The sequence below is a fragment of the Cetorhinus maximus genome, chromosome 2 (genome assembly GCF_964194155.1).
Source record: "Cetorhinus maximus chromosome 2, sCetMax3.hap1.1, whole genome shotgun sequence".
Taxonomy (NCBI): Eukaryota; Metazoa; Chordata; class Chondrichthyes; order Lamniformes; family Cetorhinidae; genus Cetorhinus; species Cetorhinus maximus.
Window position 1 is genome coordinate 9,029,687 of NC_135880.1, and position 25,384 is coordinate 9,055,070.

General features: G+C 49.5%; 1 protein-coding gene across 1 annotated transcript in view; it reads right to left on the reverse strand.

Annotated features, from left to right (window-relative positions):
• Positions 1-2,198: 2,198 nt before the first annotated feature.
• Positions 2,199-25,384, reverse strand: part of poln (polymerase (DNA directed) nu) — a 176,045-nt gene continuing 152,859 nt past the window's right edge. Inside the window, exons 6-8 of the mRNA XM_078557332.1 lie at positions 8,839-8,906; positions 3,609-3,670; positions 2,199-3,472 (exon numbers count right to left, since the gene is read on the reverse strand). Coding sequence (XP_078413458.1) covers positions 3,347-3,472; positions 3,609-3,670; positions 8,839-8,906 — 256 coding nt within the window. The 3' untranslated portion in view covers positions 2,199-3,346. The remainder of the gene's footprint in view (positions 3,473-3,608; positions 3,671-8,838; positions 8,907-25,384) is intronic.

A 25,384-nucleotide genomic window follows, 5' to 3' on the forward strand; every position in this document is an offset into this window, starting at 1 on the left:
GCAGGGTGAGCAGAATGTCTGGCAAACCAGATCAAACTAACAGTCTGTGCATCTGACAGAACTGTGTTCATAACCAGGGGAGTGAAAACCGGGATTTGCAAACCATCTTCTGAATGGGTGCATCGATTGAGGACAGGAACAGAAGAATTGATTACTCTTTAATGAGCCAAGGGCCAGCTGAATGATCATCACTAGGCAACGTGGTTGACAAGCAGACAAGTTCAATGTAACTGATCCAGTCTGAATAGTCAACAGCAAACAAAAGCAATAGATATGAGTCTGGTGCCAGTGGAAACAGCCAACTGGCTCCTCCTGTCCATCACATACAGCCATGAGATCATAAATGGTAAGAAAATCACAAAATGTGATTGTTAATAACTGGAAGATTATAACAATATTAGAAACATGGGGTGACAAGTTGAATAAGAGAATTGTTACAGGTCAGAAGGAGGCCATTTGGTCCATTGTGTCTACACCGGCTCTCCGAATTAGCAATTCACTTAGTGCCATTCTCCTGCAACCCTGCACATTCTTCCTTTTCAGATAATTATCTGATTCCCTCTTGAATGTCTCGATTGAACCTGCCTCCACCACACTCTCAGGCAGTGCACTTCAGACCCTAACCGCTCGCTGCGTGGTTCTCCATTGTTTCTTTTGTCAGTTGCATTATATCCGCGCCCTCTGGTTCTCGATTCTTTCACAAGTGGGAACGGTTTTTCCCCCTATCTACTCGGTCCAGGCCCCTCATGGTTTTGAGCACCTCTATTAAATCTCCTCTCAAGTTTCATTTCTACAAGGAAAACAGTCCCATCTGCTCCGTTCTATGTCACTGAAGTTCCTCGTCTTGGTCGTGAGCTAGATAACAAGATGTCTGCAAAATGGAAGGGAAGGCCAAGGAGACAGAAATGGAGAAAGGAGCAAGGGGAAATGGAGCAGAGCAGATCCTGCCTCGTAGTATCTGGCCTATAATGGAGACCTAGACAACAACAGACCCAAAGACATCCCTTTTTTTACCTCCCCCTGCCCTGATATTTGGATGGCCCCCTTCCCTCTCTCTTGTTAAATGTATCAAGGATCAGAATGGAGGTAAACTTCTAATAATAATTATAGAGAAGTGTATTTCAGTAGGCATACTCCATTACACTGAAGTGTCAGCCTAGATTGTGGGCAGAAATCCTCAAGGAAGCTTTAAACCACTGACCTTCTGGATTCAAAGAGCTGACACAACACAGGGTGCTGTGGAACCGTGATGCTATTAGACCATAAGACGTAGGAGCAGAAGTAGGCCATTTGGCCCATCGAGTCTGCTCTGCCATTCGGTGAGATCATGGCTGATCTGATAATCCTCGACTCCACTTTCCTGCCCTTTCCCCATAACCCTTTACCGATTAAAAAGTGTGTTCGAGGTTGAGATAGACAGATTAATGACCCAGCTTCAACAGCTAAGATACTAAGATGCTAAGATACTGTAGCGACATACTGAAGGATCTTTGGGTTCATACAATACGCAAAAGAACACTGCATACCTAACAGTTAATTTTACACAAAAACCAGAGTTGGGAGTTGCCTGAATGTTCTTTTCATATTGTCATTGGAGTTTATCAACTTTGGAGAATAATCAAATGCTAACACTGGTAATAAAAAGAAACAGTACTGATTATTTGTAAAATATAATTGCCAATAGTATTTCAGAGGGTTACTGAATAAAGTTCTCCATGGGCTACAGCACCATTGGATGCACAAGTAGTGTCATTATTATTGAATTACTCATTAAGCTTGTACATGCAAAAAGTTATTTGCCACAGAAATAGTTTTATCTATTGAAGTATTTCGCTTAGGTAGGTACATGAGGGAGAAAGGAACAGAAGGATATGGTGATGGGGTTAGATGAAGTGAGAAGGAAAGAGAGTCATGTGGAGCATAAATACCAGCATGAAACTGTTGGGACAAATAGCCTTTTCAGTGCTGTAAGTGCTGTGTTATTGTCTATAATTAACTGTTTGCTGATATATTATCATTGGGCTTTAATTGGTCAGAGCTTCAGAGTGCTTGGAATTTGTACAGTTTATACATTGAGGGTGTTTCCATATGCTTTACATGCCTACGAGTGTACGGCTTATGATTACTTTGTCTGAACTCCGAGGGCAGACTTGGACAGCGGGAACTGGAGCAAAACACAAGCAGAATACAAATGAACTGAAATCAGCAGGTTTAATGAAGAGAGCTTCCTGAAATACTTACACCACAAAACAAACTGCTAATCGCACAACGACGCAAGGGGGGTTGTCAAGCGACTCGAGAACATTTCTGATCAATTCGAGCACTGACGGCTGGAATTTCCTCGGCAAAGTTGCTGTCTGAGGGCTGCGGGGTGGGGGGGTGTAACGCAACAAAGGTACTACATGGAAACCACCCAGTGCAGTGCCCTGCGATCACCCGTCCGTTGCTTTTTCCTTTCTTTTTGCCCCCCATATGGCTTCTGAAACCTAAGGCAGCATTTTGCACTGTCTGGGAAGGGTCAGTACTGAAACACCCCTCTACCACCATTCACTCCATATTCGTGCGACGCTCTGACACTAATGTCCCACACGCTGAATTGGCGTGAGGTAGAAGAGCTTGTCAGTTTTTCCCCTCCACTGTTAAAACATCACACCCCAGTGACTGGCCTAGTTGACTGTCAGACCAGCAGAGCTGTGTTGAGATGAAGGCCACTGGCTACATTGAAGTGAAACATTGGTGTATAAATTATAATTTAAACGGGAAGTTGGGGGAGGGGAAGCAGGGAAACTGCAATAAGCCACAGGAACATTATCGATGCACCAACCACATGCCAACCTCTATGCTGACCATGAGGTTCACGCTCCGGCTGCAACAGGACTGCTCGATTTTATATAAAATTTTTACCTTTTCCGCGTTTTACACTTAAACTAAAAATTCTTCCCAGGAGAACCAAATTGGTGAGGCGGTTTGGGGGAGCTGGCTGCCTGATAAGTGCATTCAGCTTGACTCAGCAGCAGCAGCGGCCCTTTAAACCACGCAGCAGTCAGTGCACAGGGGCAGGAGCAAAGGCAGGGAGATAGGAACCATTACCCGACCAAGACCATCGACCTCACTGTGTTTCCAAACCAACGATGAGGAAACAACCTGCTTCAACGCACAGTGTTATCAACAGGACACCTAGAAACATATCTGCTGCTTAACATCAATTAACATCAAAATAGAATCCATGTAATCTGATGGCAAAGAAGTTCAGCATTCCTAATTTTACCCCAAGCAACAGAAAGAAAATGAAAGGGAACTCATAACGCCACTAGGAGCAATGGGCGCAGAAAGATGATTGGGCCTCTTAAAACCTTGGCAAATACCCTGAACCGGCCGTTGGCGTTGTTAGTGACTGGGCGTCTCCACAATCTTGCAATGCTTCCATTGCACCCCAAGACTTCCCATAGGTGAGGGACACTTTTAAAGGGACCTGTGGAGAACAGAACAAATGACCTGTTACCACATTAATAATTAGCGTCAGGTATCTCTTCCAAACTCACGAGAAACTGTGATTACATTGGACTGAAGCACTTTCAGTCCTAGTGCTTTGCAGGAGTGGATCGTACCTTCAGGTGCACTCCGAGAGCCTCCTCAGATTGCAGTGACTCCATGGTGTTTTTAACAAGTCCTGCGAGTGGAAGAAGAATGAAAATGGTGAGTCGCCAATTGGGGCAGGCTAAACTTTGGTTCTAATTTAGCAATGAGTCAATTATATTCTGCTAATGAAAATTAGTAGAGGCAGATTTCTTTTCGTGGTAATACTGTAGGAACAGACAGTGAGTGTGTATCAAACAGCTTTAATGGAGGAACTAAAAGAATATCACATTACTATTGATATTTAACAGTAAAATCACGGGGCGGGATTTCCCGTGCCCGTTGGCAGTGTGCCTGATAGGTGGCTTGAGTGGACAGTCTGGCGCGATCGGTATCACGACAGCAGGAAGGCAGGTCGCAATTGTCCACTCAGCCCATTGATGGTTTCCTGCCATCGGTCGTTGGGAACCTCATTGTAATACATCAGCGTATCATTATCAGGCCATCCTGCCAGGGTCCTGCACCCCCATTGGATCGTCTATCCACGTCAGCGGGAAAGCACCCCGACGTGTTTCACAACGGCACAGAGGCGACGTGCACTTGGCGGCCTTCACTTTGGGGGAACTGGAGGTGAGCGCACAGCAACATCCTGCAGAGCTCGCCAGGGACGCCTGTTGCTTTACAAGTGGGGTTAAGTGTCACCCTGCCTCAGAGGTGATTTTTGAGGGTGAGGGAGGCAAGTGAAGCCCTGCCTCTGAAATGACTTGTGAGGGGTCAAGTGCAGCCCTGCCTCTGAATATAGCGCACAAGCATTCGGGGTGCGGGGATAGGTGGGCGAGGGAAGTGGCGACACATTCAGGAAACCTGTCGAAAGTGACCATTCCTCTGCAACTGAGACAGTTCAGGTGCAGCCACATTGATTTAATTGGGGTCGGGATCCTAGCTTATCTGCCCACTCAAGCAACGCAGAGGCATCAAAGTGTCACCAAGTTCTCCAGAGCTCCCCACATCCTGCCCTCCCTCCCCCCCCGCCGGCACAGACTGCAAATTCATGAGCACTTTAGTGGACTGCAGAGCAGTTGGGTTGTACACGTTGTACAATCTCCTCGCTAAAGCTGGCCATATAGCAGTCACCGCTGGAGGTGCTCACAGCCCATTGCAATGTCAGCATCCCGGTTTGGACCAGTCTCCCCCATGGTACAAGCTAACAGGTCATCCAAGTGGTGGCCAGTGCTCTCCGGGAAGCGTTAAGGGGACATCGCACTTAACCAGGACAGGTTTTTAGTACACCCATGCTAACCAGGTGTCTCTCTCTTTCATTCTGCAGGAGGAGTACATCAGGATCATGGAGCCTGGTGAACTAGCTGTATGCCTGGTGGCCTACAGAGAGCAAAGAAGATGGAGGAGAGAGCAACTCAGGCTCCTGGCTGCGCAGAGGCAAGAGCAGCAACCTCAGGAAGAAGGGGTGGCTGGGGCTCCCGCAGATGCCACCCAAGAGCCACAGCGAGCTGTTGCAGGCCGGGGCCTAGTGACACCCAGGGTCTATAGACGCCGCCTTTCATCCCTGCAGTGGTCACAGATGCTGAGGAAATGGGGGCCAGTCCCTCCTTAAAGGCACTGAGAGCACACTGAGAGAATAGCCTGGCAGCAATGACAAGCACCAGCAAGGTGCAGGCATCAGTGATATCTCCAGGGAGTGCGAGGCCGGACCATCACTGTGGTCTGAAGGCCACACAGAGCACAGGGAAGAGGCCCTGGACTGAGACACCTGCCTTTATCTTGTGCAGAAAGATTTCACATCTGAGTGACATGAACATTGCACATCAGAACAAGGAGCCATAGGCAGGGAGACATTCTTGGGAGTTTATTGACAATAGTGAACATTATGTACAAGTGATTAACATCCCTGCCCAGGCTGTGCAACTAACTCCAAAAGAGTTAATTCTCCTTAACTGTCCTAACCCTGCCGCTACGTCTTGGCGCTTCCCGGACATCCACAGTGGAGGTGGATGCAGCCTGTTGACTGCGACGCCCTGTCTGTGATGACCTTGACGGGTGTCCTCTGGAGGGCCGAGACCTGGAGGGCCCCGGCCTGCTTTCAGGGTCCTGCTGTGTGGCAGTGGCACCCTTCTCAGCCTGTGGAGCTGGAGCTGCTGAGGTCACAGGAAGATAGGATTCAGTTGGGCCGGACACACTGGGAGTCGCCTGGATGGATGGCCCCGGGGGTGCACCTGCTGATCCTCATCCCTATGGGTGCCCGAGGGCCCCAGGCTGACTCCTTGAGGAGCAGGGGTAGCTGGAGTGAGATCAGGCTGCCCGGCACTTCTATCATGTACACACTGTTGGAGGCCAACTATGGCATCAGCGATGGAGTTCAGCCCATGCAGCAGTGCAGGAGTGAAGTCCTGGACCAAGGTCTCCATGGCGGCCGCCATCCTACCAGTTTGGTCTCGGTGTGTTGCAATGCTGGTGCTATCACCTCAGCCGGAAGACAGACGGACTCCTCCATCGTGCCTTGCAATCTGAGGAGTGCAGCGGACATCCCTTCCTGATGTTCCCGAGCTTGCCTTTGCAGCTCCAGCAACTGTGACATGACTGAGTCCAGAGGCTCATCATCTGACTCAGACTCAGCAAGTTTCTGGACTCCAGCAATCCTCTGAGTGCCGGACACCTGGGAAGTCCCTGTCGCCGCCTGCAGTGGAGCAGACACTGCAATGTGCTCCCCAGATTGTGATCCCGGGACTATTCTAAAGCTAGGTCCCACTGAGGTGTGTGTCTCTGCGCTGGTGGAGGGTGTGGGTGAGCACTGTGATGGGGCTTCAGGGAGGGTGCCTCCAGATTACTTTCCAGAGGTTTCTTCAGGGCTTGATTGGAGGCCCTGGGTCATGGACTCTGTCCGCTGTTTCCAAGATGTGCCTGCGAAAGCAAGGAGAGATAATTAGTGCATGGCAGTGGTCTGTGAAAGAGGGTACATCACTCACGGCATGGTTATCTGATGGATGTTGCACTGCTGGATCCTCACTTGGTAGAGCAGCGCCGACCTCACCATCAGCACAGGACCGGTCCCGGTCATCGCCGGCCAGCTGGATGGCTCTGTTTTCAAAGTCTGTGAGGACCTTGATTTTGGGCATTCCGCCACTGGTCTGCGACCTCTCCCTCTTGTTGTGCACCAGCTTTTCCTGCATGGATAGAGATGGAGAAAGTGTAAGCAGGATGCCTGCTGGGCCTGATGATAAATGTGTCTGGCCTGTGCAGGTGGGATGAGGACAATGAAGGTGTGTGTGTGTGTGTGTGAGTGTGAAAGAGTGAATGGTGATGTCCCTTGGACTGGCAGTGAGTGAGGGTCCTGTGGGTGTGTGATGCGTTTGTGAGTGTGTGAGTTGGGAATGATGAAAAGATTGACTTACCCTGGCGGAATGGAGGAGATCATTCATCCTCTTGCGGCACTGGGTGGCTGTCCTCTTCTGGAGAGTGCTGGTACTGACCACCACTGGCTCCACCTCACAAGCCGGATTGGTCACGTTGCTGCCCATCATGCGGCCACAGCGGGGGTACAGGACATCCAGTAGGCTTCCACGGCATCCAGCAGTCGCTCGAGGGACCCGCCATTAAACCGGGGGCGGGGGTGCGGGGGGGGGTGGGGGGGGTACTGCAATCTTCTTGCCTTTGAGGGCAGTGCCTCCCGGGCAGCAGGGGTGAGCTGGAAGCAGTGTGCTTGCGGCTGGCCTTTAAGCATGGCACCCGGCGCGATGCAAGGGTGGGGTGATGGCGGGCAGCTGGGCGAATGAGGAGCCCGCCCGCCATGGAAATAGCGTGTTTCCCCGGAGTGCATAAATAATGGGGCGGGCTCAGGACGATACGGTGTGAAAATCTGCCATCATTGTCGGCGGGCAGCACAGCGTTTTACCCGCCTGCTACTGCACTTAGTGCAAATTTGGGAAAATTCCGCCCACTGGTGGAATTCCATCTTTGACACATATTGGGAAGGGGAATGCCGCCTGCTCCAATCAGGTTGGCAGGAGGTCAAATCAACTTTGCTGAAGCAAAATGCCAGCCCTAAGTGTGCCCTTGATAGACAGATGGTAGTTTGGGAGGGCAGACGTTTGGTGGGACTGCCGCTATTTAGAAAGAAAAGTGGAAAAAATAGAAAGCAGGGGGAGGTAATTCAGCCCTTCGAGCCTGCTCCGCCATTCAATATGATCATGGCTGATCCTCTAGCTCCACGCTATGCTCCCACTCTCTCCCCATACTCATTGATACCAAGGTGGTTTGCAGTCTTTAAAGGGAAGATACACTTTCCAGACATGGTCAGTGGGCTGCATCTTACTGAAGCAGCAGACGGCAAGATGCCCAGAGCATCCCAGTGAGGAATAGGAAGCAGGTCCACTTTCCTGCGGATGGGTGAGGAAATTAGCTAGAGGTAGTGGAGAGAGTTCCAGCTGCATCGTTCCTAGGATCAGACTGCAGGGAATGACCTTACCAGGACTGCGAAGGCAAGCTCCACTTCACATCTCACTTACTGTCCGCGTAGCCATGCAAAAACAGACTTTAGCCCCAGCATTAGCCATAGTTTCCTCCCTAACTTCCAATCACAATGGTACACTTCACTACATCTCTTTCTGTTAGTATGTGTGCATTCAGGATTTGCTACTGTATGCACAAGAGCTATCCTACTTGCTCACGCATGCTGCTTCTTGTCTTCCTTCCTAGTGTGCATATTAAGTTGCTCCGGACATCTTCAAAACCCTTCCACAGGGCATGTACTAGCCCACAGCCACTCTTCTTGAAGAAGAAGCCAGCACAGGGTGAAAGGACAAACTCTGTCAGTGCTGCACTGGATTATCAGCCCAGATTTAGTGCTCAAATCTCTAAAGTAGGACTTGAACCCACAACCTTCTGACTCAAAATGCAAGAGCAGTGTCCACTGAGCCACAGCTGGCAGGAGAGGAAGAGGTCCCATTACATTGCAAACCCTGACACTAATGAACAATGCACACATCGCTTGCAGAGACAGGGCATGTGGTATTGGCAATGGCAAAGTTCAGCAGCCTTTGACATTTTCGCTTCCTTTATTCTTTCTATTTAACTCTTTCACTCACTCACTCAGCATTTTATTCCAGCACAGGCATGAGTGACACCAGTTCCTCTTAAACTGATAACTGTGGCGGTACTGTAATTTCAAGTTGAGTGCCAGTCAGTAGAAGGGAGGTTACAGTTCAACTCACAAACACAAATGGTATCTGGATTTGAAAATAAACTGACCTGCTAGTTCCTGAATCTGGGAATCTTCAACCTCAAACAGTAGCTCATCGTGAATCTGAGCTACTAACCTAGAACAGAGAGTTCAGGAAAGTTTAGACTGACAGAGTTACTGCCAGATTTTATCAATGTATCACAGGTTCTATATAGATGTACAAGTCTGTTTAGCATTCACTGTCACCGCTGTTATCCTGCTGACACTTAATGTATTTAACTGATAGATCCTGTATCCCATTGTTTAACTACAATGGTTAATCCCTCTGCCCAGTTCGGAAATTCTTTGCCTACTTCCTCATGGAAAAGACTCAGGCACAAGGAATGTTGAAACATATCCTGAGCATTAGCTTTCGAGGACAATTGCTGAGTTGGTAAGTCATATGGGTGATGGGAAGAGGCTTCCTGCACATACAGTAGTCAATTCAATGGGTCATTCAGGAAGATACCCAATATCATGGTGTGGACAAATGCTTTTTAGCTGACCTCAGTTACATGGAGAGACTAGAGAAGCTGGGATTGTTCTTCTTAGAGCGGAGAGCAATAAGGAGAGATTTAATAGAAGGGTTTAAAATTAGTAGGATCATAATCAAGTAAATAAGGAGAACCTGTTTTTACTGGCAGGAGGGTCAGATACTAAAATAATTGGCTAAATAACCAGAGACAAGATGATAAAAATTTTTTATAAAGTGAGTTGTTATGATCTGAAATGTGCTGTTTGAAAGAGCAGTGGAAGTGGATTCACTCGATTGTAGAATCCTACAATGACTGGTTCCAGAGTTTCCCCCCTATTATTCTACCTGGAGCCCAACTTACCCTCAGAATTTTCTTTGTACTAGGCTGGCTATAAACTCCTCTTAGCACTACTTTCTTTGCCAATATAGACTGCTTTTGTTTTTAAAATTAAGACTTAACTTGAGCATCGGTCAAAACTTTTCATCTTGCACTCATCAGGACAGACACAAGAACGCCAAGTTTCCTTTTGCTCGCAGAAGCCAGGCTCTTGCATATTAATATATGTGGCTTCCAGCAAGCCACATTGGTAAGCCACATTGTGAGCCTGAATGATAATGTTAAACTAGTCGTTAGCGTAATTCTTAGCACTTTTGGGATTGTTCAGCAAGTGCTGTCCAATCGCGGAAAAAACATCTAACATTATGTTCTGAGTTTTGCAAACAGGGGCTGGCTGAGTGCAGTCAGGACTCTGTCTTTTACATCATGCTGGAAATTTCTGCCAATGAGCTGACAAAGTTGTCAGCAGCCTATTCGTCCAACAAGTGGTCGCTTACATGCTCAAGGGAAGACTGCTGGAGACCATTTCAGCCATTGCTCATTCTTTGCATAAAGATAAGGAAGGAAAGAAATGAAAAGGGGTAGCAGTATTATTAAATAGAACACTACAGTGTTGGAGAGAGACGATTTCTGGTGGGGTCAAGAATCTATTTGGTTAGAGCTAAGAAACAACAGAGGCAGCATGAAATTGCAGAATGTGGTCAATAGGACACCAACTAGTGGGAAAAATAGAGAGGATCAAATTTGCAAGGAAAATTACAGAGAGGTGCAAGTGCAGAGAAGGGTGTTCAGGAGAATTTTCTACATCAGTATGTTTTCAGTCCAACAGGGAAGGGAAGCATTGTTGGAACAATAAAGAGGAGCCAGGCTTCTCCTGTAAGTTTTTGTTCTAGATTTCCAGCATCCGCAGTATTTTGCTTTTATCTAAATATTGTTGGATCTGGTTCTGGTGAATGAGGTGGGTCAACTGAATAAAATGCCGCATAACAGGCTTGTCAGCAAAGTTAAAGCCCATGGAATAAAAGGGACAGTCACAGCACGGATAGAGGATGAGGTTGAGGGCGTTAGAGGCAGATGGGGCTCAGAAGGACAGGGTAGCCTCTGAGATTCCTGCTTGGATGACCCTGGGGTATCCAGCTGCAGCTCCTCCTCCCTTTGGGTGCCTGAGGGCTCCGGCCTGACTCCTTGAGGGGAAGGAGAACCTGGAGGGAAGTTGAGGTGCCCCATTACCCTCTCACGTTTGCCATTGCATGAACTCACCCATGGCTACTGTGATGGAGTGCAGGTCTGCGTTCATCTCCGTATTCTGCTGGATCAGGGTCTCCATCCTTCCCACGGAGACCTCAATGCGCACACATGTGGGCACCACTTCATCAGGGAGCAGGTGGATGCATACCTCCTACTCATGTGCCACTCTGCTGAAGGCTTCCAACAGCTCTAAGTGATCTTCACCCGCCTTCTGCTGACTCTCCACAATGAGTTGGAAGGCCAAATTGAGCGGCTTGACATCTGACTCGGACCTCACATATACCTCTTTCCCAGCAGTCCTCTGAGTGCTGGGGAGCTCGGTTGAACCTGCCTCCTCTTGCTGTGGACACGTGTCCGTGCAGTGACCACCACATTGTGAACCCGAGCCTACCCCAGATCTAGGTCCCACCGAGGTGTGTGTCTCTGCACTGGTAGGGGCTGTGGGTAAGCACTGTGACGGGTCTTCCAGGCTGCTTATTTCCAGCTCTTCAATGGAGGAGGTGTGCTCTTTGCTGGAGATGAGGACCTGGATGGGGCTGAGGGACTGGCTGGATGAGGTCGCTTGGCAGATCTCCCTGTGAACCAAAGTAGAGATAATTAGTGCGTGGCAGCAGAGTCAAAAGCGGGAGAGAGAGCACTCACAGTTGCGCTGAGAGAAGGATGATGTGGTGCAGGATCCTTACATGGGTGTTTGCTGCCGTCCTCACCATTGCTACAGGCATTGTCCATGTCCTCACCAGTCAGCGTGATGGAACCCTCCTCAAAGTGAGTGAGAGGCCTAATGTGGGCCACTTCATCCCGGTCTGGGGCCTCTCCTTGTTGCTGTGAGCCAGCTTCTCCTGCATGAAACAGGTGGAGAGAGTGTGAGCAGAACACATAGCACTGCGTGGAATGTTTGTCTGGTCAGCGGAACCATGGATGGGATGAGGAGATGAGCACCAGAGGATATGAGCCTGATGGAGGTGTGAGGGTGTGTGTGAGAGTTAGTGATGTTGTCCCTGGAGGTGAGATCTCTGATGTGTGATGGGTTTGTGAGTGTGTGAGTTGCGAGTGATGAGAAGAGTGACATATCCTGGCAGAATGGATGAGATCATTCATCCTCTTCCTGCACTGGGTGGCTGTCCTCTTTTGCAGGGTCTCTGCGCTGACCACCGCTGCCACCGCCTCCCATGCTGGATTGGTGACCTTGCTTTCTGGTCTTCACCCAGAGCCGGGGTCAAGGACTTTGTGGCAGGCCTCAAGGGAGGCGTCACTACATTTGGGGGCAGCATGTTCCCTCCCTTTGGCAGCCATCAGTTCCCAGGAGCTTTCTATCCCTTGATCTGTGCAGGGGTACCCTTTAAATATGTCGCCCGGTTTACTGAAGACCTGAGGTGAGGCAGGGCGGGCGAATTAGAGGCCTCCTCGCCGGCAACCCGGCGTGTTTCCCAGGATTGCATAATTAATGAGGCGGGCCCCCCCGGGAAGGGGATGATACAGCGTGAAAAGCTGCCATTGCAGCCAGTGGGTAAAATGTCATTTCTCCCGTCTGCCACAGCCCTTAGTGCAAATCTGAAATGATTCCGCCAGAGTCAACTGTGGATTTCCAAAGGGAATTAGATCATTATCTGAAGAAAAAAAAATTGCAGGGTTACAGAAAGAAGTGAGAATAGGCAAGTAACACTTGCAGAGAGCAAGCATGGACACAAATGGCCAAATGGCCTCTTTCTGTGCTATAACCATTCTTTGATCCTATGAGTCTTTAAAGGACAGACAGGGCTATTTCAGTCAGGTTGGTTTCCTGGTTCAGGCAGACATCGAGGTTAAGAGGTCTGGGTCCAATAAGTAAACAACAGAGAAACTCTGCAATTAACTCCAGGCAAACTTTTAAGTCTCGGGCTGCCAGAATCCTTGTTCAATCTGTCCATGTTAAGGTCACTACCTCACAAAGCCTCAGGTTCGATCATCTCCTTGGGGGAGTCGGGGGGTCGGGGAGGAGAGGGTTGGGGGGGCGGGGGGTGGGGGGTGGAGAACATGACTGGTGTCTGACACATGTCCATATGCATCTCAAATAATTGATGCCTCTGTCAGCAGAGTTCCCTTGGAGTGGCTGATAGCATCAGGAGGTCAAAAATGACTTATTTTTCCAAATAGCAAGATTTGCAAGTGTCTCTTAGCCCACCTGAGTACAACAAGAATAACCTTTAGGAATGAGAAACACTGTTGGGTCATGAATATGCAGTATGTTTTGAGAAGGGAGAGCTACCACTGAGCCACAGCTGACACGAGCAAGGCAGAACAGTGGTCTAATGAGAGTGGGTTGCAGAGAGCCATAAGCCCTATTTTTGTACTGATGACCTTAAGGTGCTTTGAACGATATGACCTTGCCAGTTCACTTGTAGCATCTGACATAACAAGTTAGTTTCAAATGCTCTTCAAATGCCAGCTGCCAGCCTGAAAAGATGAAGACTGGGAAGATGCTGATCTGTGTTGGTCTTTGTCTTGGTTACCGGGGGTGACGTCACTGCCTTTCGGAACATTCAGCAAAAGCAGCCGTCACCCTGTATCCAGTTCACTCTTCTCTTTATCTCACCTGAGCAGTTGATAGTTTGATTGAAAGGGCTGCCCAGGTAATTGAATTCTGATTTGCTTCCCCACCAGAATGTACATCAATTCTCTTGCTATCTTCAGCCACTCTGTGGAAAGCAGTGGGTCTGGGCCACGGGAGTGTTGTTTCGCGGGTTTGATGAGCTGCTTGGACTCTCTTAATTTTTGGGCATCCACAACTATATGACCAATATCGCCAGCAAATGAAAGAGTATTAATAATTCATCAGCCATGAAAAGGCTAAACAGAAAATAAATGCAATAAATAATGTACAATGCTTGACATTGCTGCTATGAGCAGATTCAGGGTCATGAGCGTCTTTCAAATATATAGTAGCAAAACACATGATTCCTTAACACCATCAGTACTCTCCTCTTACATAGAATTTACAGCACTAAACCAAGCCATTCGGCCCAACATGTCTATACTGGTGTTTATGCTTCACATGAGCCTCCTTCCATCTTTCTTCATCTCACTCCAGCAGCATTTCTTTCTATTTCTTTCTCTCTCATGTATAAAAGAGTGTGAGGAGAGCAGCAGAAACACAGGATAAAAAGCACAAGGAGAGCAGGTGAGAGACAGGGTAAAAGAGCGTGAGGAGAGCGTCGGAGATGCCATAAAAGAGCTCGAGGAGAGCAGGGGATACACAGGATAATAGAGCTCAAGAAGAGCGGTGGAGACACAGGATAATAGAGCTCGAGGAGAGCGGTGGAGACGCCGGATAATAGAGCTCGAGGAGAGCGGTGGAGACACAGGATAATAGAGCTCGAGGAGAGCAGGGGATACACAGGATAATAGAGCTCGAGGAGAGCGATGGAGACACAGGATAATAGAGCTCAAGGAGAGCGGTGGAGACACAGGATAATAGAGCTCAAGGAGAGCGGTAGAGACACAGGATAATAGAGCTCGAGGAGAGCGGTGGAGACACAGGATAATAGAGCTCGAGGAGAGCAGGGGAGACACAGGATAATACAGCTCGAGGAGAGCGATGGAGACACAGGATAATAGAGCTCAAGGAGAGCGGTGGAGACACAGGATAATAGAGCTCAAGGAGAGCGGTGGAGACACAGGATAATAGAGCTCAAGGAGAGCGGTGGAGACACAGGATAATAGAGCTCAAGGAGAGCGGTGGAGACACAGGATAATAGAGCTCGAGGAGAGCAGGGGAGACACAGGATAATAGAGCTCAAGGAGAGCGCTGGAGACACAGGATAATAGAGCTCGAGGAGAGCAGGGGAGACACAGGATAATAGAGCGCGAGGAGAGCGGTGGAGACACAGGATAATAGAGCTCGAGGAGAGCAGGGGAGACACAGGATAATAGAGCTCAAGGAGAGCGGTGGAGACACAGGATAATAGAGCTCGAGGAGAGCGATGGAGACACAGGATAATAGAGCTCGAGGAGAGCAGGGGAGACGGGGATAATAGAGCTCGAGGAGAGCAGGGGAGACACAGGATAATAGAGCTCGAGGAGAGCAGGGGATACACAGGATAATAGAGCTCGAGGAGAGCAGGGGAGACACAGGATAATAGAGCTCGAGGAGAGCGGTGGAGACACAGGATAATAGAGCTCGCGGAGAGCAGGGGAGACACAGGATAATAGAGCTCGAGGAGAGCAGGGGAGACACAGGATAATAGAGCGCGAGGAGAGCGGTGGAGACACAGGATAATAGAGCTCGAGGAGAGCGGTGGAGACACAGGATAATAGAGCTCAAGGAGAGCGATGGAGACACAGGATGATAGAGCTCGAGGAGAGCGATGGAGACACAGGATAATAGAGCTCGAGGAGAGCGGTGGAGACACAGGATAATAGAGCTCGAGGAGAGCGATGGAGACACAGGATAATAGAGCTCGAGGAGAGCAGGGGATACACAGGATAATAGAGCTCGCGGAGAGCAGGGGAGACACAGGATAATAGAGCTCGAGGAGAGCAGGGGAGACACAGGATAATAGAGCTCGAGGAGAGCGATGGAGACACAGGATAATAGAGCTCGAGGAGAGCAGGGGAGACGGGGATAATAGAGCTCGAGGAGAGCAGGGGAGACACAGGATAATAGAGCTCGAGGAGAGCAGGGGATACACAGGATAATAGAGCTCGAGGAGAGCAGGGGAGACACAGGATAATAGAGCTCGAGGAGAGCGGTGGAGACACAGGATAATAGAGCTCGCGGAGAGCAGGGGAGACACAGGATAATAGAGCTCGAGGAGAGCAGGGGAGACACAGGATAATAGAGCGCGAGGAGAGCGGTGGAGACACAGGATAATAGAGCTCGAGGAGAGCGGTGGAGACACAGGATAATAGAGCTCAAGGAGAGCGATGGAGACACAGGATAATAGAGCTCGAGGAGAGCGATGGAGACACAGGATAATAGAGCTCGAGGAGAGCGGTGGAGACACAGGATAATAGAGCTCGAGGAGAGCGATGGAGACACAGGATAATAGAGCTCGAGGAGAGCAGGGGATACACAGGATAATAGAGCTCGCGGAGAGCAGGGGAGACACAGGATAATAGAGCTCGAGGAGAGCAGGGGAGACACAGGATAATAGAGCTCGAGGAGAGCGATGGAGACACAGGATAATAGAGCTCGAGGAGAGCGGTGGAGACACAGGATAATAGAGATTGAGGAGAGCGGTGGAGACACAGGATAATAAAGCTCGAGGAGAGCGGTGGAGACACAGGATAATAGAGCTCGGGGAGAGCGGTGGAGACACAGGATAATAGAGCTCGAGGAGAGCAGGGGAGACACAGGATAATAGAGCTCGAGGAGAGCAGGGGAGACACAGGATAATAGAGCTCGAGGAGAGCGATGGAGACACAGGATAATAGAGCTCGAGGAGAGCGGTGGAGACACAGGATTATAGAGCTCGGGGAGAGCGGTGGAGACACAGGATAATAGAGCTCAAGGAGAGCAGGGGATACACAGGATAATAGAGCTCGAGGAGAGCGGTGGAGACACAGGATAATAGAGCTCGGGGAGAGCAGGGGAGACACAGGATAATAGAGCTCGAGGAGAGCGGTGGAGACACAGGATAATAGAGCTCGAGGAGAGCAGGGGAGACACAGGATAATAGAGCTCGAGGAGAGCGATGGAGACACAGGATAATACAACTCGAGGAGAGCAGGGGAGACACAGGATAATAGAGCTCGAGGAGAGTAGGGGAGACACAGGATAATAGAGCTCGAGGAGAGCAGGGGAGACACAGGATAATAGAGCTCGAGGAGAGCGGTGGAGACACAGGATAATAGAGCTCGAGGAGAGCGGTGGAGACACAGGATAATAGAGCTCGAGGAGAGCGATGGAGACACAGGATAATAGAGCTCGAGGAGAGCGATGGAGACACAGGATAATAGAGCGCGAGGAGAGCAGGGGATACACAGGATAATAGAGCTCGAGGAGAGCAGGGGAGACACAGGATAATAGAGCTCGAGGAGAGCAGGGGAGACACAGGATAATAGAGCTCGAGGGGAGCAGGGGAGACACAGGATAATAGAGCTCGAGGAGAGCGGTGGAGACACAGGATAATAGAGCTCGAGGAGAGCGGTGGAGACACAGGATAATAGAGCTCGAGGAGAGCAGGGGAGACATAGGATAATAGAGCTCGAGGAGAGCGGTGGAGACACAGGATAATAGAGCTCGAGGAGAGCGGTGGAGACACAGGATAATAGAGCTCGAGGAGAGCGGTGGAGACACAGGATAATAGAGATCGAGGAGAGCGGTGGAGACACAGGATAATAGAGCTCGAGGAGAGCGATGGAGACACAGGATAATAGAGCTCGAGGAGAGCGGTGAAGACACAGGATAATAGAGCTCGAGGAGAGCGGTGGAGACACAGGATAATAGAGCTCGAGGAGAGCAGGGGAGACACAGGATAATAGAGCTCGAGGAGAGCAGGGGAGACACAGGATAATAGAGCTCGAGGAGAGCGGTGGAGACACAGGATAATAGAGCTCGAGGAGAGCGATGGAGACACAGGATAATAGAGCTCGAGGAGAGCAGGGGAGACACAGGATAATAGAGCTCGAGGAGAGCAGGGGAGACACAGGATAATAGAGCTCGAGGAGAGCAGGGGAGACACAGGATAATAGAGCTCGAGGAGAGCGGTGGATACACAGGATAATAGAGCTCGAGGAGAGCGGTGGAGACACAGGATAAAAGAGCTCGAGGAGAGCAGGGGAGACACAGGATAATACAGCTCGAGGAGAGCGGTGGAGACACAGGATAATACAGCTCGAGGAGAGCAGGGGAGACACAGGATAATAGAGCTCGAGGAGAACAGGGGATACACAGGATAATAGAGCTCGAGGAGAGCGGTGGAGACACAGGATAATAGAGCTCGAGGAGAGCGGTGGAGACACAGGATAATAGAGCTCAAGGAGAGCGATTGAGACACAGGATAATAGAGCTCGAGGAGAGCGGTGGAGACACAGGATAATAGAGCTCGAGGAGAGCAGGGGAGACACAGGATAATAGAGCTCGAGGAGAGCGATGGAGACACAGGATAATAGAGCTCGAGGAGAGCGGTGGAGACACAGGATAATAGAGCTCGAGGAGAGCGGTGGAGACCAGTCTGTGGGTTTAGAGTGTTCTAAGACGATCAAAGTGTGACATCACAGGGAAACAGTTATGTGATTGGTTGTTGAATATCTTTTAATTTCTCTGAAAATTATTTGTAACTGTAAGGTTTTAATAGCAGTAAGGTTTACTTGCAATAGTAGAGCTTATTAGTAGTGGAAAGGTTAGTATTTATAAATCACTTAAGAAAGAAATTAATTAACATGTAATAAAGATGATAGGCCTGGTGATGTGTTGTGTGCGCTGCTGCAGCCACATTTGCAGTATCTGTGACTTGAAGAACTTCGGCTCAGAGTTGACCAGCTGGAGGCTGAAACCGTGGCTGCAGATACTGCAAAGCATCAGGGAGGGGAAAAGTTACCTGAATACTTTGTTCCAGGAGATGGACACACCCCTTGGGATAGAGTCCACTGGGTTGGTCAGTGGTCAGGGACAGGAGGATCTCACTCCGAGTTAAGCAGGTAAGGGAATTGAGAAGGTAGAAGTGGAGGAGCCTCAGCCCTTGCAATTGCCCAGCAGGTCCAAGGTTCTTGCAGCCTGTATGGATGAGAGCGGGAGCTGCAAGGTGGATAAGTGAACTGGCCATGGCACCAAGGTACAGGAAGCCAATCTAGTGGGGGAAGTAAATAGAAATGTTGTTGTAGTACAAGATAGTATAGTCAAGGGGATAGACACAGTTCTCTGCAGCTGAGAGTGAGAGTCCAGATGGCTGTGTTGCCTGCCCAGAAATATCTGCTTGGAGCTGAAGAGGAACTTGCAGTGGGAGGGGGAATAAGTCAGTTGCCATTATCCACGTAGATACCAACGACATAAATAGTGCAAGGAAAGGGGTTCTGCTTAGGGGTTATGAGCAGCTAGGGGCTAAATTAAAAAGCAGAACCTCAAAGCAATAATCTCTGGGTTATTACCTGAGTCATGAGCAAATTGATGTAGGGTAAATAAGGTTAGACAGATGAAATAAAAAAACTCAGCAGGTCTGGCAGCCTCTGTGGAGAGAGAAACAGAGTTAACGTTTCGCGCCTGTATGACTCTTCTTCAGATTAGAGAGACGAATGCGTGGCTCAAAAACTGGTATGGGAGAAATCGGTTTTGATTCATGGGGCACTGGCACCAGTACTGGGGAGAGTGGGCGCTGTACTGTTGGGACAGGTTTCACCTGAACTGTGCTGGTGAGTCGTATGACCTGGGTGGTAGAGAGGGCTTTAAACTAAATAGTGGAGTGAAGGGATCATGTGAGGGAAGATATGGTAAATTAAAGAGAATCGACAAGGCAATAGAGCAGGATAGCGATTTGGGTTATGATACCCAGAGTGTGGTAGCAAGGGACAGAGCATACAAACTTAAGAGTGCACCCGCTGATAAGGCCAGGGATTGCAAAAATGGTAAAAAGACAGGGTTAAAGGCTCTGTATTTGGATATGCACAGCATTCATAACAAAATGAATAAATTGTTAGCATAGATAGAAATAAGTATGTATGACAGAGACATGGTTGCAGGGTGACCAAGGCTGGGACCTGAACATTGAAGGATGTTTGACATTTCAAAAAGTCAGGAAGCGAGAAAAAGGTAGTGGGATAGCTCTGTTAATTAAGGATGTCATTAGTCCAGTAGTGAGAGATGACCTTAGCTTGAAAGAGCAAGGTGTAGAATCAGTTTGGGTAGAGATAAGAAATAGGAAAGGTAAGAGGTCAGTTGTGGGAGTATTTTATAGGCCCCTTAACAGTAGTTACACTGTGGGATAGAGTATACAGGAAAAAATAAATGGGGCACATAAAACAGTGTTATAACCCCAGCTAATGTTGCAACTGGACAAGCCTGATCCCAGGATGGAACCCAGCTTGATAGATCCTAACTTCTGTTTTTTAGTTTAGATATGTGCAGAGTGGCTATTGAACGGAGTCACAGGAGTCAGCTGATGAACCTTTAACAAAAGAATAAAACGTTTATTAAACAAGAAAAGATGAACTATATTACAATACTCCTTCACCCACAACTATACCTTCACAGGTATATACACTTTTGTAAGGATAACACAAGTTACAAAAGCTATTTTATACTCTAATGTTCACAGTAAGTACACAGTCCATGTAAACCAATTGGCGACCGGGTCTGCGCTGCCATTTTACGCGGGCGGGCCAATTAAGGCCCGCCCAGCGTAATGCGCGACTCCCGAGGATAGCGGGAGTGTGTGGGTGGCGGCGGAAGGGCACTGTCCGCTGGGTCCAATGGCGACCTGGCAGCCAGGTGCAGATCACCATCCTTAGCCGCTTTGAGCAGGAGGCCCTGGATCTGGAGAGGTGCCATGCAGCCAGGTCCACTGGAGTTAGTGAGGCTGGGATGCCATGGCCAGGTATTTATGCCCAACAGTGAGATCAGCATTGTCCTTCCAACAGCCATAGCACTGCTGAATGTTAATTGATTTAATTTTGCAACATGGCTTGACCATTGGTTAGGGAAGGATGAGCGCATAATGATCCGGGGGACAGGGATGCACTTTGTCATTGTCTGCACGTTAACTGATCCAATTTCCTTGTTCTTCCTTTCAGCATCGTCGGAGCAGGGCCGGGAGGAGGAGCAGCAGAGGCCTCCTCTTACACCTGAGGGGCTTGAAGTCTCACCAGCGTCACACCATCTCTGTGAGGCAGGCACCAGCACAGACACTAGCACCTCGGTGAGAATTCGAACATTGGCTAGTGCCCCGGGGCACAGTGATGAGGGCACTTCACAGTCGCTGGAGGAGCTGGCATGGTGCCAGCAGTCGGAGGACTGCAGAGGATCAGGCACATGCTCAGTCAGTGCCTGATGATGTAATGAGTGCTTTGTTGGACATTCAGCTTTATTAACAAAGCCCTTAGTGACTGTTCCTAACCTGGCAAATTTTTCACTTAGATGTCGAGTATCGAGCCTACAGCCCAGGCTTGTCCTGGTGGTCCATCTGTGGTGTGTTAGCTGAAGGTTCATTGGCTTAAAGCCTCCCGGGTGTCCCTGCCTCCCTGGAGTATGCCCGGGTCAGCGTCTACCCCCTCAGCATTTCCCTGTGTGTGCTCATCCTCGGACTCACTGCTGGACTCATCGTGTGCAGCCGCAGTCACTGCATTGACGTGTTCATCGTCCACTGCGTCCCCCCTTTCCAGCGCAAGGTTGTGGAGAGCGCAGCATGCAACCACTATCATTGACACGCGATCTGGGGGGTACTGGACTGCGCCCCCTGAGCGGTCCAGGCATCAGAAATACATCTTGAGAAGACCAATGGTCTCTCCACCACAGCCCTTGTGGAGGTGTGGCTCCTATTGTACCGCTGCTCAGCTTCTGTTCTTGGATGGTGGAGAGGTGTCATCAGCCACCTTCTGAGGGGATAGCCCTTGTCACCCAGCAGCCATCCATCCAGCCGGGCTGGAGCACTGAAGAGCCCCAGCACCTGGGAGTGTCTGAGGATGTAGGCGTTGTGGGAGCTGCCTGGGTACCTTGCACAGACTTGTAGAATCAGCATCCTGTGGTCACACACTATCTGCACGTTCATGGAGTGGAAGCCCTTCCTGTTGACAAAGGCACCGGGCTCACCTGCTGGCACCTTGATGGCCACATGCGTGCAGTTGATTGTACCTTGGACGCGGGGGAAGCCAGCAATGGCCGCGAAACCTCTGGCTCACTGTGCCTGGCTTGCCTGGTCCGAATGGTAGTGGATGAAGGTCAATGCAAGACTGAACAGAGCATCTGTAACCTGCTTAACACAAGTGTGGACAGCTGATTGGGAGACACCGCAAAGATCACCCACCGAGCCCTGGAAGGAGCCAGAGGCATAGAAGTTGAGGGCAGTTGTGACCTTTAGAGCTACTGGCATGGGGTGTCCACCCACAGAGTTAGCGGAGATCTCAGGCCCTATCATCTGACAGATATAGTTGACTGTCTCCCTTGAGAGACGGAGCCTCCTTCGGCACCGCACCTCAAACATATTGAGGTAGCTGCTTCGCCGCCTGTAAACCCTGGCAGCAGGATAGTGGCGTCTTCTGTGGCTCCTTCCGCCTTGAACTACTTCTTGGCCCTGCACCCCTTGTGCCTGTGCCTGTCAACACAAAGGTGGCTCCCCTGGAGGCTGAATGTGCATTCCTGGCCTCCTCCCCTTTCTAGCCTTCCCTTTCTCCTCAGAGGAGGTCCTCCAATGGAGAGTTCAGCTTCCATTCCCAGGCTAAGGCAGGCCCACAAAAGATTCCTCACTGCAGAGTGCTGACCTGAAGGTTAAGGGTCCAGGAAAAGCAGCTGGTACGCATTTTGAAGTACTGCAGATCACACAGGCAAGGTTCAAAAACTTTCAAAAATAAATACTTGACTGTGCACACTCGCGACCCCAGTGAGTCCTCTTATCCCGCCCGTGGATGAGGTTTATACAAATGTGTCCTGCCCGTCTGTGCGCCAACCCGAAGACTGCACGGGTGCCGAAAAATCGGCGTCGATTGGTGAGTCAAGGGCCTTGAGTGGCCCGTTAATTAATGGCGGGCACAGGTCGGACATCATCGCGCACCCGCCCAGCGAAATATCGCGATGGCGCACAGTGACGTCAGGACGCTCGCCCGAAGTCAGCGTGAGTTATTTCACGCGTGTATGTGTGGGGCCTGCCCCCGCCCGTCAACGGGAAAATCCTGCCCCAGGTTTCGCCTTTTATAGTGAAACTAAAACTCAACTTGACCTTTTCTTCACACACAAATACAGAAATACAAATCAAACTTAAACTTCAAAGCTAAAGCTCATCCCTAACACCCACACACAGGGTAGAATCCCCAGCTCGGCGAGCAGGGGCTCGGCCGTTTGCTGAGGCGTAAAATGACGTGGGGCGTGTGTCCCAACATCACCCCGCGTCATTTAGATTTTCAGTTCGGCGGGCGTGCAGCCACTGTCAAAGGCCCTATTAAGGCCATTTAAAAAGCCAATAAAACAATTAGCTGAGCTGCCCGTCCAACCTTAAGGTCAGCGGGGGGCAGGCAAAGAGCCCAGGCGGCCTTTGCATTTTTCATGTAAACCTCATCCACAGGCGGGATGAAGTTTCATGAACGTTTTTAAAGTGTTTGAAAAATTTTTAATAAAATTAATGGACACGTTCCAGCTCATCTGACAGTTTCACATGAGGGGACATGTCCTTAAATTTTTTTTTTTTTTTTGCCTTTGTTCAATGTTTTATAAGTGAAAGTAATTTCCCTGAGGCACCTCCCCACCCCATCTATCTGCTGCCCTTGTCCTTCTAGATGGTAGTGGTCGTGGGTTTGGAAGGTGCTGTCTAAGGAGCCTTGGTGAATTCCTGCAGTGCATCTTGTAGATGGTACACACTGCTGTTACTGTGCATCGGTGGTGGAGGGAGTGAATATTTGTGGATACGGTGCCAATCAAGCGGGGCTGCTTTGTCCTGGATGGTGTCAAGCTTCTTGAGTGTTGTGGGAGCTGTACTCATCCAGGCAAGTGGGGAGTATTGCACCACACACCTGATTTGTGCTTTGTAGATGGTGGACAAGCTTTGGGGAGTCAGGAGGTGAGTTACTCATCGCACAATTCCTAGCCTCTGACCTACTCTGGTAGCCACTGTATTTATATGGCTAGTCTAGTTCAGTTTCTGGTCAATGGTAACCCCCAGGATGTTGATATTGGGGGGTTCAGTGATGGTAATGTCATTGAACATCAAGGGGCGATGGTTAGATTCTCTCTTGTTGGAGATGGTCATTGCCTGGCACTTGTGTGACGTGAATGTAACTTGTCACTTGTCAGCCCAAGCCTGGATATTGTCCAGATCTTGCTGCATTTTGACATGGACTGCTTCAGCATCTGAGGAGTAGTGAATGGTGCTGATCATTGTGCAATCATCAGTGAACATCCCCACTTCTGACCTTATGATGGATGAAGGTCATTGTTGAAGCAGCTGAAGATGGTTGGGCCAAAGTCACTACCCTGAGGAACTCCTGCAGTGATGTCCTGGAGCTGAGACGACTGACCTCCAACAACCACAATCATCTTCTTTTGTTCTAGGTATGACTCCAACCAGTGGAGAGTTTCCCCCTGAGTCTCAATGACTCCAGTTTTGCTAGGACTCCTTGATGCCACACTCAGTCAAATATAGCATTGATGTCAAGGGCAGTCACTCTCACCTCACCTCGGGAGTTCAGCTCTTTCGTCCATGTTTGAACTAAGGCTGTAATGAGGTCAGGAGCTGAGTGGCCCTGGGCGTCAGTGAGCAGGCTATTGCTAAGCATGTGCCGCTTGATTGCACTGTTGATGATCCCTTCCATCACTTTACTGATGATGGAGAGTAGACTGATGGGGCAGCAATTGACTGGGTTGGATTTGTCCTGCTTTTTGTGTATGGGACATATCTGGGCAATTTTCCACACAGCAGGGTAAATGCCAGCATTGTAGCTGTACTGGAACAGCTTGGCTAAGGGCGCAACAAGTTCTGGAGTACAAGTCTTCAGTGCTATTGCCGGAATATTGTCAGGGCCCATAGCCTTTGAAGTTTCCAGTGCCATCAGCCATTCTTGATATCACATGGAGTGAATCGAATTGGCTGGAGACTGGCATCTGTGATGCTGGGGACCTCCGGAGGAGGCTGAGATGGATCATCCACTTGGCACTTCTGGCTGAAGATTGTAACAAATGCTTCAGCCTTATCTTTTGTACTGATGTGCTGGGGTCCCCCATCATTGATGATGGGGATATTTGTGGAGCCACCTCCTCCAGTGAGTTGTTTAATTGTCCACCACCATTCACGACTTGATGTGGCAGGACTGCAGAGCTTAGATCTGATCCATTGGTTGTGGGATCGCTTAGCTCTGTCTATCACTTGCTGCTTATGCTGTTTGACACGCAAGTAGTCCTGTATTATAGCTTCACCAGGTTGACACCTCATTTTTAGTATGTCTGGTGCTGCTCCTGGCACGCCCTCCTGCACTCTTCATTGAACCAGGATTGATCCCTGGCTTGATGGTAATGGTAGACTGGGGAAATGCCAGGCCATGAGATTACAGATTGTGTTCGAGTACAATTCTGCTGCTGCTGGTGGCCCACAGCACCTCATAGATGCCCAGTCTTGAGTTGCTAGTTCTGTTTGAAATCTATCCCATTTAGCACGGTAGTAGTGCCACACAACACGATGGAGGGTGTCCTCAATGTGAAGATGGGACTTCATCTCCACAACAACTGTGCAGTGATCACTCCTACCGATACTGTCATGGGCAACCTGCGGCAGGCAGGTTGGTGAGGATGAGGTCAAGTATGTTTTTCCCTCTTGTTGTTTCCCTCACCACCTACAGCAGACCTAGTCTAGCAGCTATGTCATTTATGACTTGGAATGAGAAAGGACTCAGAATGAGAAAGGAT